General features: G+C 44.1%; 1 protein-coding gene across 8 annotated transcripts in view; it reads left to right on the forward strand.

The window, feature by feature from the left end:
- Positions 1 to 13,019, forward strand: part of NUP214 (nucleoporin 214) — a 97,278-nt gene that overhangs the window by 61,183 nt on the left and 23,076 nt on the right. For 4 of the 8 annotated variants that reach the window (XM_008535421.2, XM_070595248.1, XM_008535420.2 and 1 more), the window contains exons 27-30: positions 1,202 to 1,295; positions 3,123 to 3,184; positions 5,356 to 7,182; positions 9,194 to 9,264. In XM_008535421.2, the coding sequence (XP_008533643.2) occupies positions 1,202 to 1,295; positions 3,123 to 3,184; positions 5,356 to 7,182; positions 9,194 to 9,264 (2,054 nt within the window). The remainder of the gene's footprint in view (positions 1 to 1,201; positions 1,296 to 3,122; positions 3,185 to 5,355; positions 7,183 to 9,193; positions 9,265 to 13,019) is intronic. The other 4 variants (XM_070595249.1, XM_070595251.1, XM_008535423.2 and 1 more) reach the window with 1 other exon arrangement.

A 13,019-nucleotide genomic window follows, 5' to 3' on the forward strand; every position in this document is an offset into this window, starting at 1 on the left:
CTATCATTAACTCAATTAAAAAAAAAAAAACAAAAAAAAACTGTTCCAGGTCCACAGGAAAGTCCATGGGGTAGAGATGCACAGTGTAGAGAGTGAAAGCTGCCCTGTGAGCTCTGTATTCCGGAGGTGACAGCCCTTAACGACTTGGTGTGTATCTCTTGAGGTTACTTCATTGTTGCTTTTTAAAATAAATAGGCATATCCTGTATGTATGGTTTGTAATCTGTTTGCCCCTCTCCCCTCAGCCCCTTCCAGTGACTATCCCGTTCTTCTCTCCAGATCTGGTACGGCTCTCCCTCACTCATTTTAACGGCACCCCAGGACTTGGTTGTCTCGTGGCATCCTGTTAAGTTTTACCAGCACTCTGCTGAGAGTTTCGATTGTTTCTCACTTTTCAAGATTATGAGCAAGGCTGCATTAAACATCCTTGTACACACCATATGTATTATAGTAGTTTTAAAAATAATTTTGCTAGTATTTGCCCCATACTCATTTAAGGAGAAGATACTTTTTCTTATTGTTTGGTTTGGGTTGATTTGAGCTTTTTAAATGCAGTTTTCCCATTCTCCTCCCCCTTTTAAAAGTAGAGCAGTAGGGGAAAGACTGAAGATAATACCCCACACTGTGAGTAATTACAGTGAACTCGAGTGTGGGGAGGGTGATGGGCTGCACTTTTAACTTTCTGCACTTCTCTGCATCACAGTAATCGTGTATTACCTTTCTCATTTAAAAGAAAACTGTTATTTGTCAAATACAAAATAATCTATGGAAAATTCAGAACGTAGGAAGAAAGCAAATAGCCTTAAAGTCACTACTCAGAGGTATTTAACTTATTAACCTGTTTCTCTTGGGGTTTTTTTCCTTTAGTATATTTCAGTAATTATAAATCTACTTTTTTAAAGTTTTAAATTTAAACTCCTCTAGAATTATTTTGATATCTTTTCTGGAAAGGAGACTGTGACATGTCTTCTTTTGGAATTAACACTGACAGAGCCAAAGAACAAGTTCAGAGACCTGGAGCATAAGTTAGGCAACACGCTCTCCCGCTTGGCCGCTGACTGTCACAGGGCACATGTGAGGCCCCCAGACCTGGAGCTGCGCTCTGAGAGGCACCACACAGACAGTGCTGCAGAGCATCACAGACTGGAACAGTGTTTCTAACTGACTTTTTGTAATGTTCTTATTTTTCTCCATAATTTCAGGGCCGGGGACAGCCAAGATTGAAACCTCTGTGACTTCTACACCATCGTCTGCTGTTGGGCAGTTCAGCAAGCCTTTCTCATTTTCTCCATCAGGGTCAGTAATGAACTTAAGTTTTGTGGCAAATCGTCAGTGCCCTTATAGGTGGCTTTCCCAAATCTTACAATCAGTAGGTGTATTTATATGCTTATTAACTGTACATGAACCCAGAGTTCTTATCACTGCAATAATACACCTGATGATAGTGGCGGTAGCTTAATGTCCTAAAGTCAATCTGTTTCCCCTTTTCAATCCTAGTTTATACCCATGTTATTACGTGTTTGTTTGTTTTGTTGTTTAGGATGAGCTTCATTTTCCTTGGGCAGCGGGTCTGTGTCAGAGTCTGTGGTTGATGTAGTTTGTCACACAGAGATGTTTTCCCTCTGGCGTCGTTGGGGGCTAGATGACATTTGGATTGGCATTACTACACTGAGAGGTCAATATACCAGACTCTGAGAGAAGGTCATGAAAGACAGTAGTTGTTTGAAAATTTGGGTTTTAGAAAGATGTGGGGAAGTCTGTTCCTGATTCATTTTTTACAAAGTGATGATGGCTGTACTTGTAAAGTGGAGTCATTTTTAAAAACGAATCTTTTAACCTTCATTCCAAGGGAAACATTTCTTAAGCTTGGGGAGAGAGCCTGTTCTCTGTACTACAAGCACTCATGTTGCAATCTGTGAAAGTGGCCGAAGCTCCTCTCCTTTGGCGGGTGGAGTTGGGCTCTGTGTGGCTGAGATAAAAACCTCTCCAAAGATTTTTTGCCATGGAAGGGTTGCACATTCAGTTCCATTAGAAAAACCTCTTTCAGTTTATTATTTTGTAACTGGAATCATATTAATCACAATCTCTTTTTCCTGAATTAATTTGTTTCTTAAGCATCTGCAACGTAACACAGAGAGAGAAGAGAGTGTTAGAATTTGAGGGGGGAAATTACATTTTTATGTATATATATATTTTTTTTAGCTGTAAAGATAGTTTGGAGCAAATTTTAAAGAGTACGTCAGTGCCAGGCGTTACTGCATCTTTCACAAATGCTGATAATCTTTACTTCTGTGAACTGGTACTCTTCTTCCCATTTTAAAAATAAGCTGAAAAGGTTTGGGTCATTGGGTCAATGGCTTACCTCCAGTAGATAAAATTTCTTCACCAAAGTTGAGACAAAGAGAGTTTTTTTTAAATATGATAAGATATTTAATTCTTAGCTTTTATCACAGTGGATAGTCTATTCTGGTTCATACTTGAGCCGAATTTTCCTCTTTGGCTATGGTGTCTTTGCTCACAACGTAAGGAAAATGTGCAGGAGGGGAGAGGAGATGATAAAAGGAGTCAAAAGGTTTTGAAGTCAGTTTTCCCAGTGTAGAACTAAGAGTTCTGTCAAAACAGCAGAGACACTAGCTTCTGTTCCATGCTCTCCATCGTCCCCCCCTAGTGGTCTGGAGCGTTCCTGACGTGCTCTTTGACCTTGGGGTGGGTTATAAGAGTCTCTCCCTGATCCGGCCCAGCTTGTCTCCTTCCCTGGGACGGGCAGGGCCACTTGCTCTGCCACCTTTCCCGAGGGCACATTCCTAGTGCATTTCTACTACTACTACGTTGCTTTCCTTGGAATAGGTCCCCGCCCAAACCTTTGCCGTGGAAAGCGCAGCCCTCCCTCCACGGCCTTCGCAACTGCTGCTCCCTTCTTAGCCACAAAGTGCCTCTCCCTGCTTGGAGATCTTGGCGTGGCTTTACTGCTGCAGAGAGTTGTGCTTTTACTCTATTGTTTCTCTTCTAGATTGTAAATTCCTTGAGAGCAGATTTTGTGAATGAATTATAAAGTGTGATATTAAAAGGCAACATTGTGCCTGCGGTTTGTTCCTTCTTAACTTCTCTTCTTCCACTTCCTAGGACTGGCTTTAATTTCGGGATAGTGACGCCAGCACCGTCTTCTAACTTCACTGCCACGCAAGGTACAGTCTGCGTAGCACAGTGTTACGTCCGTTTCCCCCACGCAAGTGCAGCTGCTTTTCCTACAGATATCTCGACATTTTGCTTGCTTAGCCTTGCTTCAAGTATCTGCAATAAATTGCTGTTGATATTATGTGTTAGAAATGGGCGGGATTAAGAAACTATTGGGGAGGACCTCTGTCTATCTTCATTATTAAGAACAGGCAAAAGATTTGCTTCAAGAAAAGCAAAGCTGTGCTTTAAATGTGAAGGTTAACATGTGAATTAAAATTATTTTCTTCATCTTTTTTTGTTTGCAATTTAAAATTTCTTCAATTTATAGAGTGAGATAGACATAGTATTACAGAAATAAAAGACCAAACTCATCTTTTTTCCTTGATAACCTATCAGCAAACACATCGGTCCCATATGTGTTGTTACAAGTCCATCAACTAGCATATTTTTAACATTTAAAAGAATTTGAGGACCTATAAAGAACCAAGTGCATTTTTTAAGTGTCTTCCAGCTCTCAGTTTAAGTAATTAAGTTTATTTTCTTTTATTTTAAAAAGAAACCTTTTCTTATGGAAGTGATATGTTCTGGAATCACACAGTGGACCCCTGACTCATACCATTGCAGTTCTATTTCCTTCTGGGATTTTGGTCTTTCATTTTACTTTGTTTAACAGAATCTCTTGTGAATTTTCCAATATTATTGAAAATCTTGTATAAATGTCATTTTTAATGGCTACATAATTTTTATCTTGTGGATATGCCATAATTTATTTAACTATTCACCTGTTGAACATGTAGGTTGTTTCCAAGTTTTCCCTGTAATAAATAACACAATGACCATCTTTCATCTATTCATTCGACAAATATTTTTTGAGTGTTTTCTATGTGCCAACCCAAGTGGTAGAAGTTTTTTAGTGAAAAAGGGATCTCCTAAAGAGAGATTAGGGAGCTGAAAACATAGCAGACTTCCTAAACCTGATCCATATGTGGCACTTAAAGCGTTGTTGATTTCATTCCTTTCTCTCTGCGACAGTGATTCTTGGAATGCTTTTCTAACCTCTGGCCACTTAGATGCGGCAGAGTACGCTCAAGAGCCACCTCCTCCCCAGCCTCACTTTCTAGGGGAAAACAACTCAGCGATGTAAAAAGATTGGAGAGGAACAGACGATTGTCAAAATCCTAAGTAAAATAAAAAAGTAGTAAAATACAATGGTAATTATAGACATTTTCATTAATACACGGATAGACAACAATCCAAAACCATAAACAATTCCATACAACACCAGTGATACAGGGAGGTCTTCTGGAGTTACGCACAGCTGGTAGGGGCTTTGCTGTGTTCCTGGGAATTCGTGACAGCCAGACTTCTTAAAATAATATGCAGTTAGGAACACCAGTAAACCCTTGCAGTAGGCTAATTTTAGTTTGTAAATACAAAATTTTAATTACTTTTATTTACTGACAAGTTATTGTTTGGCCAGACCTTATTCTGTGTACTTTACCTTTATTTCATTTAATCTTTGTAACAACTCTGTGAGGTAGGTACTGTTACTATCTCTATTTTCCAAATGGGGAAAGTGAAGCCCAGAGAGGTAAAGTAACTGTTCCAGAGTTGCACAGCCAGCAGGTGGCAGAGTGCCCAGCTCCAGAGCCCTTGTCCTTGACCAGTAGTCCATGCTGCCTCCGTAAGACCACTTACTGAAGAGAGCTCTAGGAAGTAGCTCTTAATTGTGCGGAAAAATGATTGTAGATTGGCACTTTATTTGCTTGGAAAAACTTCCATTTTGGATCATTTCCTGGTGTATCTGGAGGTCCATAGGCTAGTACTGTGCCAAGAATGTCATTGAGGAGAGGACACACAGGAGAAAAGAAGGGAGGATGCCTTTTGATTCTGTTCTGGGAGAATACATGCTATGTATTCTGGCTATGGTGTGTTTGTTGTGATTTAATGGTTGTAAAAGCAGCACTTGTGCTCTTCGCCTCAGTGAGGTGACTCAGAGCTCACTGACGTTCCCAGGGAGAAGCGTTTGTCCCGTCCTCCCCGAGGAGGACTGCTCTGGAGCCAGCTCTCCCTGACTGTGTCAGGGCAGGAGAGAGACTTTGGCTGAGAGCTCGTCAGGAAGTGTGATAGGTCGTATTTTGCTCAATCCAACCCATTCCTAATTTCTTTTTCTTGCTAGGGGCAGCACCCCCCACTAAAGAGTCAAACCAGCTCGACGCATTCTCCTTTGGCGGGGGAGGCAAACCTTTTTACGAGACCATTCCTGAAAGCTCACCTCCCTCAGGAGTGACAGCACCGCACACCACTGGCGCTGCCGTTGCTTCTCCAGGAGAGTCTGCTCCATCGGGCAGCAGACCTGTCGCACCTCCTGGAAGTGCTCTTTCCACGCCCTCTGGCAAGCTGGAAAGCCCGCCGTCCAAGGTGGAAGAGCTTCTGTTTCCGAGTCCCTTGGCTGGAGAGACTCTGGGTAGTTTCTCAGGACTGCGGGTTGGCCAAGCAGATGATTCTACAAAGCCAACCAGTAAGGCTTCATCCACAAGCCTAACTAGTGCACAGCCAACCAAGGCTTCAACTGTGCCCTCGGGATTTAGTTTCACTGGCCCTCCAGTGTTAGGGAAGCTTGTGGAGCCCCCTGTGACCTCCTCTGTGACCGCCACCACAGTAGCACCAGCAGCTGTAGCGAGCACGAGCACGAGCACTTCCTCCACTGGCGTCTTTGGCGGTCTGTCACTCCCCAGTGCGATAGCCTCTGGCGTAGTCAGTTTTGGTGGGATGTCTGTAGGTGGCAGCAAGCCTGTTTTTTCTTTTGGAGGCCAACAGACGAGTAGTAGCTTGCCCCCATCTGCCCCACCATCAGCTACCACTGCCACTCCCCTTCCTCCATCATTCGCCATATTGCCATTTGATAGCTTCCTGAATTCAACATCTGCTTCCACCCTGTCTGTGTCCTCTGGTAAAAGCACAGAGGAGGCCCCGTCATCAGCTTCGCCTGAGAAGCCAGGCAACAGTGAGGTCTCAGCATCATCAGCCTCGCTCCTAGGGCAACAACAGTCGGCCGTGCCTCCCCAGGCTCCTCTGCAACCTTCTGACTCTGTTAAAAAAGAACCTGCTCTTGCCCAGCCTGCTGTCGGCAGCCCCAGTGCTGCAGCGTCTGCCACCAGTCTCATAGCCCCTTCCACTGAGGCCGCTCCCGCAGCCACCAGGCTCCCTGACGTCAAGGTGGAACTGGCATCTCCTGCTTCCAGCCTTCCGGTGCCCGGGCAGACTGCCGTCACAGCAGCTACAGTCCCAAATGCGGCCCCTCTGGCTGTAGAGACATCAAGCCCCCCCGCAGCCTCCAGTGCCGTTTCCAGTGTTGCTCCAAGCCCAGCTACGGAGCCAGCTGTGTTTGGGACTGTCACTTCTGGCTCATCTGTCTTCACTCAGCCACCTGCTGCCAGTTCTAGCTCAGCTTTCAGCCAGCTCACCAGCAATACAGCCACTGCCCCCTCAGCCACCCCCATGTTTGGGCAGGTGGCAGCCAGCACTGCACCTAGCCTGTTTGGGCAGCAGACAGGCAGCATCGCCAGCACGGCAACTGCCCCGCCCCAGGTCAGCAGCTCAGGGTTTGGCAGTCCGGCTTTTGGCACCTCTGCCACAGGGGTCTTTGGACAGACGACGTTTGGGCAGGCCCCAGCCTTTGGACAGTCGAGCAGCAGCCCCGCAAGCAGCTTTCCCTTCAGTCAGCCTGGGTTCAGCTCAGTGCCCGCCTTTGGTCAGCCGGTGTCCTCTGCCCCCACGTCTACCAGTGGGAATGTCTTCGGTGCCTCTTCAGGCACCAGTAGCTCCAGTTCCTTCTCGTTCGGACAGTCTTCTGCCAACACAGGAGGAGGGCTGTTTGGCCAAAGCACACCCATCGCTTTCGGCCAGAGCCCTAGCTTCGGGCAGGGTGGCTCTGTGTTTGGTGCCACCTCGGCGAGCACCACGACAGCATCGTCCTCTGGGTTTAGCTTTTGTCAAGCTTCAGGTAAGAATTTATGGAAGATTTTTACTTTGTTGCCCTCTGTATTATTTGGAACATTTGCAGCATACCTGTATTACTTTTGTAATTGAAAGAAAGGGAAAACCAACAAAACAGACCGTGAAATCAAGGAGGGAGCTCGGAGCACTGGCCGTCTCCGGATTGTCTTTGGCCTAATCACTGTAGCTCCGGTTTTGCTTCTCAGCAAGTTCTCCACTCTCCTAGCCACCAGAGTGCCAGTTTCATGGGGGAAAAAACAAGTTTAAGGTCATGGCAAGTAATGAATGACTCATAAATGTGAAATTTTAAATGTGGAAGGCACGTTACAGGTCATTATGTCCGCACCCGTCAAGCCTCACGACGACTGATCCGATGTCCTTTAGTGCCCGTGGTGAAGCCGCAGCTAGCCTGCCGAACTCCTCAGCCTCGTTCGCTGCCCTGCTGCTGTTTGATCTGTCCTCTGACACCATCTTGCTTGCTAGAAGGGCAGATGCTGACATTTGAAAAGTTGGGATTTTTTCTGTTTTCAATGTTGTAATTAAAAAAAAAAACTTTAAATTTCACTTTTTTGTGTGTGTGTGTGAGGAAGATCCGCCCTGAGCTAACATCTGTTGCCAGTCTTCCTCTTTTTTTGATTGAGGAGGATTAGCCCTGAGCTAACATCAGTACCAGTCTTCCTCCCCTTTGTATGTGGGACGCCTCCACAGCATGGCTGACAGGTGGAGCAGGTCCACACCCAGATCCAAACCCATGAACCCGGGCCACCGAAGCAGAGCACACAGAACTTTAACCACTCGGCCGTGCAGTCGGCCCCCTAAATTTCACTGTTTTTTAAAGTAAAACATAATCCTCTCTATTGTGTGTTCAATTTTACTTCTAAAAGTTAGCAATAGACAGGACAATTCGAAAATCCTTTCTGAGTTTTACTTTATGATGGTTGTCTTATGAAAGGCATTTCTTCAGCAGTTGAGCTCTGGGGGAGAAACGAGGATCAATGATTCCTTAGTTTTGCAGGATTATAGGTAACTGCTAATTGATTCCTTTGGTGTAATTTATTTGAATATGGTTCATAATTTATTAGAAAGGAAATCTTTTCCTTCTTTCTTTGACAGATGTTTGTTAAGTTCTCGCTCAGTTTAGCTACGAGGCCAAGTGGTGAAAGGCAGTTTTGCGACTCACCTGATGCCCTGTGACGGGCTGGGTAGCCTGTCTAAGTGATGGGCAGTGTGATCACTTGGTCTAGAGAAGGCGCAGGGAAAAGGCCAGGTGTGTCTAAAGAGAGCAGGATATTTAACACTATCTCCAGTGCCTCCTTTGTTCTACAGTCAGGTGTAATCAAGCTATGTCAGCACAAGTGGGAACCTCTGAGGAATTCTTGTTTCACATAGTAACTCGGTGGAAAGCCACCTAAGCAGTCTGCTCCAGCCCTGCTTGAGGACTTAAGAGTTGCCTGAGCTTACCTCCTAGATCAGTGACAGACAAGAATGGAACTCGTGCCCTCCACCTCCTCGTCTAGGGCCCTTTTGTTGTAATGTATAGTTCTGCTGGTTTTCCCAGGCCCTGTTCAACCCAGCACCTCAACCATGTAATGCCACCTAGAAGAAAGATAAACAACCCAGAAAGAATCTGGAAATTGAGAGGAGCGGAAATGGGGGAGTGGAGCTATTTATGATATTCAGTCAGTCATTGGAAAGACTTCTTGGCAGCTAAACATCTGGGAAGAGCTACTCTGAGAGTATACCGTTGTATTGGTCCCCACCTGGCTGGGGTTTGGTAGGAGACAAGGATTCAGTTCTTGGGACTTTGGAATTTATACTATTATAAAATGTTAGCAATGAAGAAAGGTCTTTAAATTATTTACTCCATTCCTAGATAGGAAAACAAATTTTATTCGTGAGTTGATGTATTGTGGGGTACCTTACACACCTGAATGCTATTTAAGAAAAAAACAACAAACCGCTTTGATGTTGTAAAAGACTCATCCGAATTAAACTTTTGTTTTCTTTTTATTTTACAGGTTTTGGGTCTGGTAATACTGGTTCTTTGTTTGGTCAAGCAGCCAGTACTGGTGGAACAGTCTTTGGCCAGGTATATACTTATGTTTGCCCCTGTTTGTGTCAACATATATCAAACGCATCCATGTTGTTCCTGTGTAATATAGTCAGTTCATGTTATACACCCACCCCCAGCAGACAGCCGGGTGGGGTTCTCAGGCTCCGCCTTCTTTAGCTCCCTGGGGGCTGCAGAAGTCTCAGCCTCTCATTTGAGAGAATCACTACAATTTTGATCCTTGTTTGACAGTCCTCTAGGAAAGCACTTTAAAAGCACATTGCCTGATTTCCATCAGTCTTCTGCCTGTTCTGTTAGGCCAGGGGTTGACAAACGACAACCCATAGGCAGAATCCCCTCCTTGGCCTTGTTTTTTTTTTTAAGGTCCTTGAGCTAAGAATGGTTTTTACCTTTGTAAATGGTTGTTTAAACAAAAAGAAGAGGAAGAATATGCAACAGAAACCGTATATGGCCCCTGTGCTAAGCTATGTGTCGTCCAGGGACTCCTTTTAGTGACCTGAGCTGTTTCAGTGTGTATAGCTGTGGTTATCTGTGTGCCAGGCACCGTGTTAAGTGCTTTCTACAAATTGACACGTGTAATCATTAGTACTTCCACAAGGTAGGTGCTGTTACCATCCCCATTTGACAGATGCAGACACTGAGGACCCAGAGAGGTTGAATTTACTGTTAACATCGCATGCCAGTGGTAGATGACAGTAGCCTCTTGAGGAGTCCTTCTGAAGGAGGGTACTCTGACATATTGGAAATGATTGTGACTTTCTGAAGGTAGCATTGGTGTTCATCCAGTAGCTAATAAAGTGGTAGGCGTATTATATGTCTCTTACACATCTTCAGTAAGAGATTCTCATTATCATCTTTTTCCTTTGAAGTTAGGCTCTGCCCTAGTCAGTGACCCTTGACAAAGAGAAATGAAACTTCTGATTCTAGTTCTGGTAATGGCGGGTTAGGTCATTCAAACCAAGTTCCCTGTTGAAGATAGCTAAAGATGCTAGATAAAACATGAAAACCATAGTTTTAAAAGCACTGAGAAGCTAACAAAGTATTTACCAAGCCAAATTAAAAGTAAAATGGGAACCTGTAGAAGTGAGGGGATCGCAGAAGCCAGTTTTGCCCTGAGAGCATTTATTTCTCTGAGAAGATGTAAATTTGCTATTTTAATAACCCCAAAGGGCAAAGGGGCAGAAATCGCTAACCAAGATGTGTGCAAAGTGAGGAGTCTAAAGGACACCCTCCCCACAGTGAGCTGGGACTTCAGATTCATCAGTCTCAGCCTGCGAATGTGACCTGACGTGATCCTAGGATGGTAGTGTCTCCTGGTCTCTGGCAAAAGCAGCACAGACCACTCTGAAGAGGAGTAACTTTACTCTAGGCCTCAGATCATTTTAAAGCACACCGATTCCCACACCGAAATTAGTCACACAAGGAAACAGCGAGCTTTGAGCAAGAGCCAGAATAAACATCAGCTTTGTATTTGCGAAGACTTCGAGACTGTAAAACAGCTGTTTTACATGTTTAAAAGAAAGAAAACACAAACTTGAAAATACCAGTAAAGAAGAAGAAATTATAAGACGGGTCACAGCACCTTTGAAAAAGAACCAAATAGAACTTATAGAAAAATATAATTAAGATTTAAAATCAGCAGATCAGACCCAGCTGAAGAGAACAGCAATATACTAGACCAGGGATCAGCCAACTTTATCTGTAAAGGGCCAAATGGTATTTTAGACTTGGAGGGCTACGTACCGTTTCTGGCACAACTAGTCAACTCTGCCAGTGTAGCACAAAAGCAGCCATAGACAATACGTAAATGAGGCAGCATGACTGTGTTCCCAGAAAGCTTTAGTTACAAAACAGACAGCAGCCTGTATTTGGCCCATGGGCTATAGTTTGCTCACCCTTGAACTGGAAGGTAGGTAAGATTAAATTATCTGGAATGCGTTATGGAGAGCAAAAATGATGGAAAATACAACAGAGAGGGCAAAAATCCTAGAAGAAAATCTAACATACAGTTAATCAGAAAGAGGAGAGAGAAAGAATTATGGCAGTATTAGAAGAGAAAAAGACATCAATTTCCAAAACAAATAGAAATAGTAACCCACAGATTCAAAATGCCAAGCAGAACGTGTAAAAGGAAAGTGATCCAAGACCTATCGTGGTGAAACTGCAGAAGTACAAAGATAAAATATTCAGAGTACTCAGAGGAAAAGGACAGGCTCCTTTCAAAGGAGCAGTAGTTGAACTGACAGCTGCCATCCCAGCAATGACACTGAAAGCCAGAAGCAGCCTATCTACCAGCAAAATGTATCTTTAAGGACTGAGGTGGAACAAGACGTTTTTCAGAGAGATACTGAGAGAGTTCATGCCTGCCAGACCTGAGGGAAATCTAAAGGATATTCTTCAGGCAGAAGGAAAATTTGACCTCACTAAAATTATAGCTTTCTTAATTTTAGGGTAAAACAAGCCATGAAATAGGAAAATTGCAGCCTGTGTAACCAACAGAGTAGTTGTATTCAGAATATATAAATACAAATCAAAAAGGAAAAAGACAACTACACCCCTGCCAAGATGGCTAAAATGGAAAGGGCTGGCAACCCCCAGTACTGGGGAGGGAGCAGAGCAAGGAGACACTCACTCATTGCTGTGGGGAAGCAGAGTCATGTAATTGCCTTGGAAACCCACCTGGTAGTATGGAAACTAGATGCACAAAATCCTCACTGACCCCGCAGGTCTCCCTCTAGATCTGCAGTCAACAGGAAGGAGTGCCTTTGTTCACCGATGATGGGGATGGGCATGTTCGTAGCAGTATATTCGTAAGAGCCAAAACCAGAAAGCAGCCCGAATGCTCGTCAGCTGGAGAATAGATAAATGGTGGTGTGTTTACACAGTGGAATACTGCAAAGCGGTGAAATAGAATGTGCTGCTCCTACACAAACAAACAGAGGAATCCCGCAGACGGTGTTGAGTGAAAGCCAGGCGCAAGAGTGCACGCTGCTGGGTTGCATTTACCTGGAGTCAAGTGCAGGCCGAACTCTGCTGTCATGAGAGAGGTCAGCACCTTGGTTACTGTGAGGGCGTTAAAGATGGGGTAGAGAGGAGCCTTCTAGAGTACTAACAGTGATTGACATGTTGAACATTATAAACAGTTATATGTCAAAATTCACTGAGTTCTCTACACATTAGATTTGTGAGCTTAACTGAAAATACAACGGAGGGGCCGGCCTGGTGGCGCAGCGGTTAAATTCGCACGTTCCGCTTCTGTGGCCTGGGGTTCACTGGTTTGGATCCCGGTGCGGACATGGCACCGCTTGGCACACCATGCTGTGGTAGGCGTCCCACAAATAAAGTAGAGGAAGATGGGCATGGATGTTAGCTCAGGGCCAGTCTTCCTCAGCAAAAAAAGGAGAATTGGCAGCAGTTAGCTCAGGGCTAATCTTCCTCGGGGGGGAAAAAATACAATGGAAAGAAAATCGGTGAAAGACTTCATAAAAAGGATAATATTGGTTGTTCAACATTGTGAATGTACTTAATGCCATTGAATTGTATACTTGAAAATGCTTTAAATAATGTTTTCTTTATATTTTACCACAATTTTTAAAACAAGAAGGAACAAAACATAAAAAAGTAAAGCACAGCCAGAGAACCAATGAACATATTCAACTTAATTAGTAATACAAATTAAAACCACAAAGAGATATGCACCTATAAGAACAAAAATTAAAAGCCCGATGGTACCAAATGCCAGCAAATATACAGAGCAACGGAAACACACACAC

Source organism: Equus przewalskii, chromosome 26 (assembly GCF_037783145.1).
Source record: "Equus przewalskii isolate Varuska chromosome 26, EquPr2, whole genome shotgun sequence".
NCBI classification, from domain to species: Eukaryota; Metazoa; Chordata; class Mammalia; order Perissodactyla; family Equidae; genus Equus; species Equus przewalskii.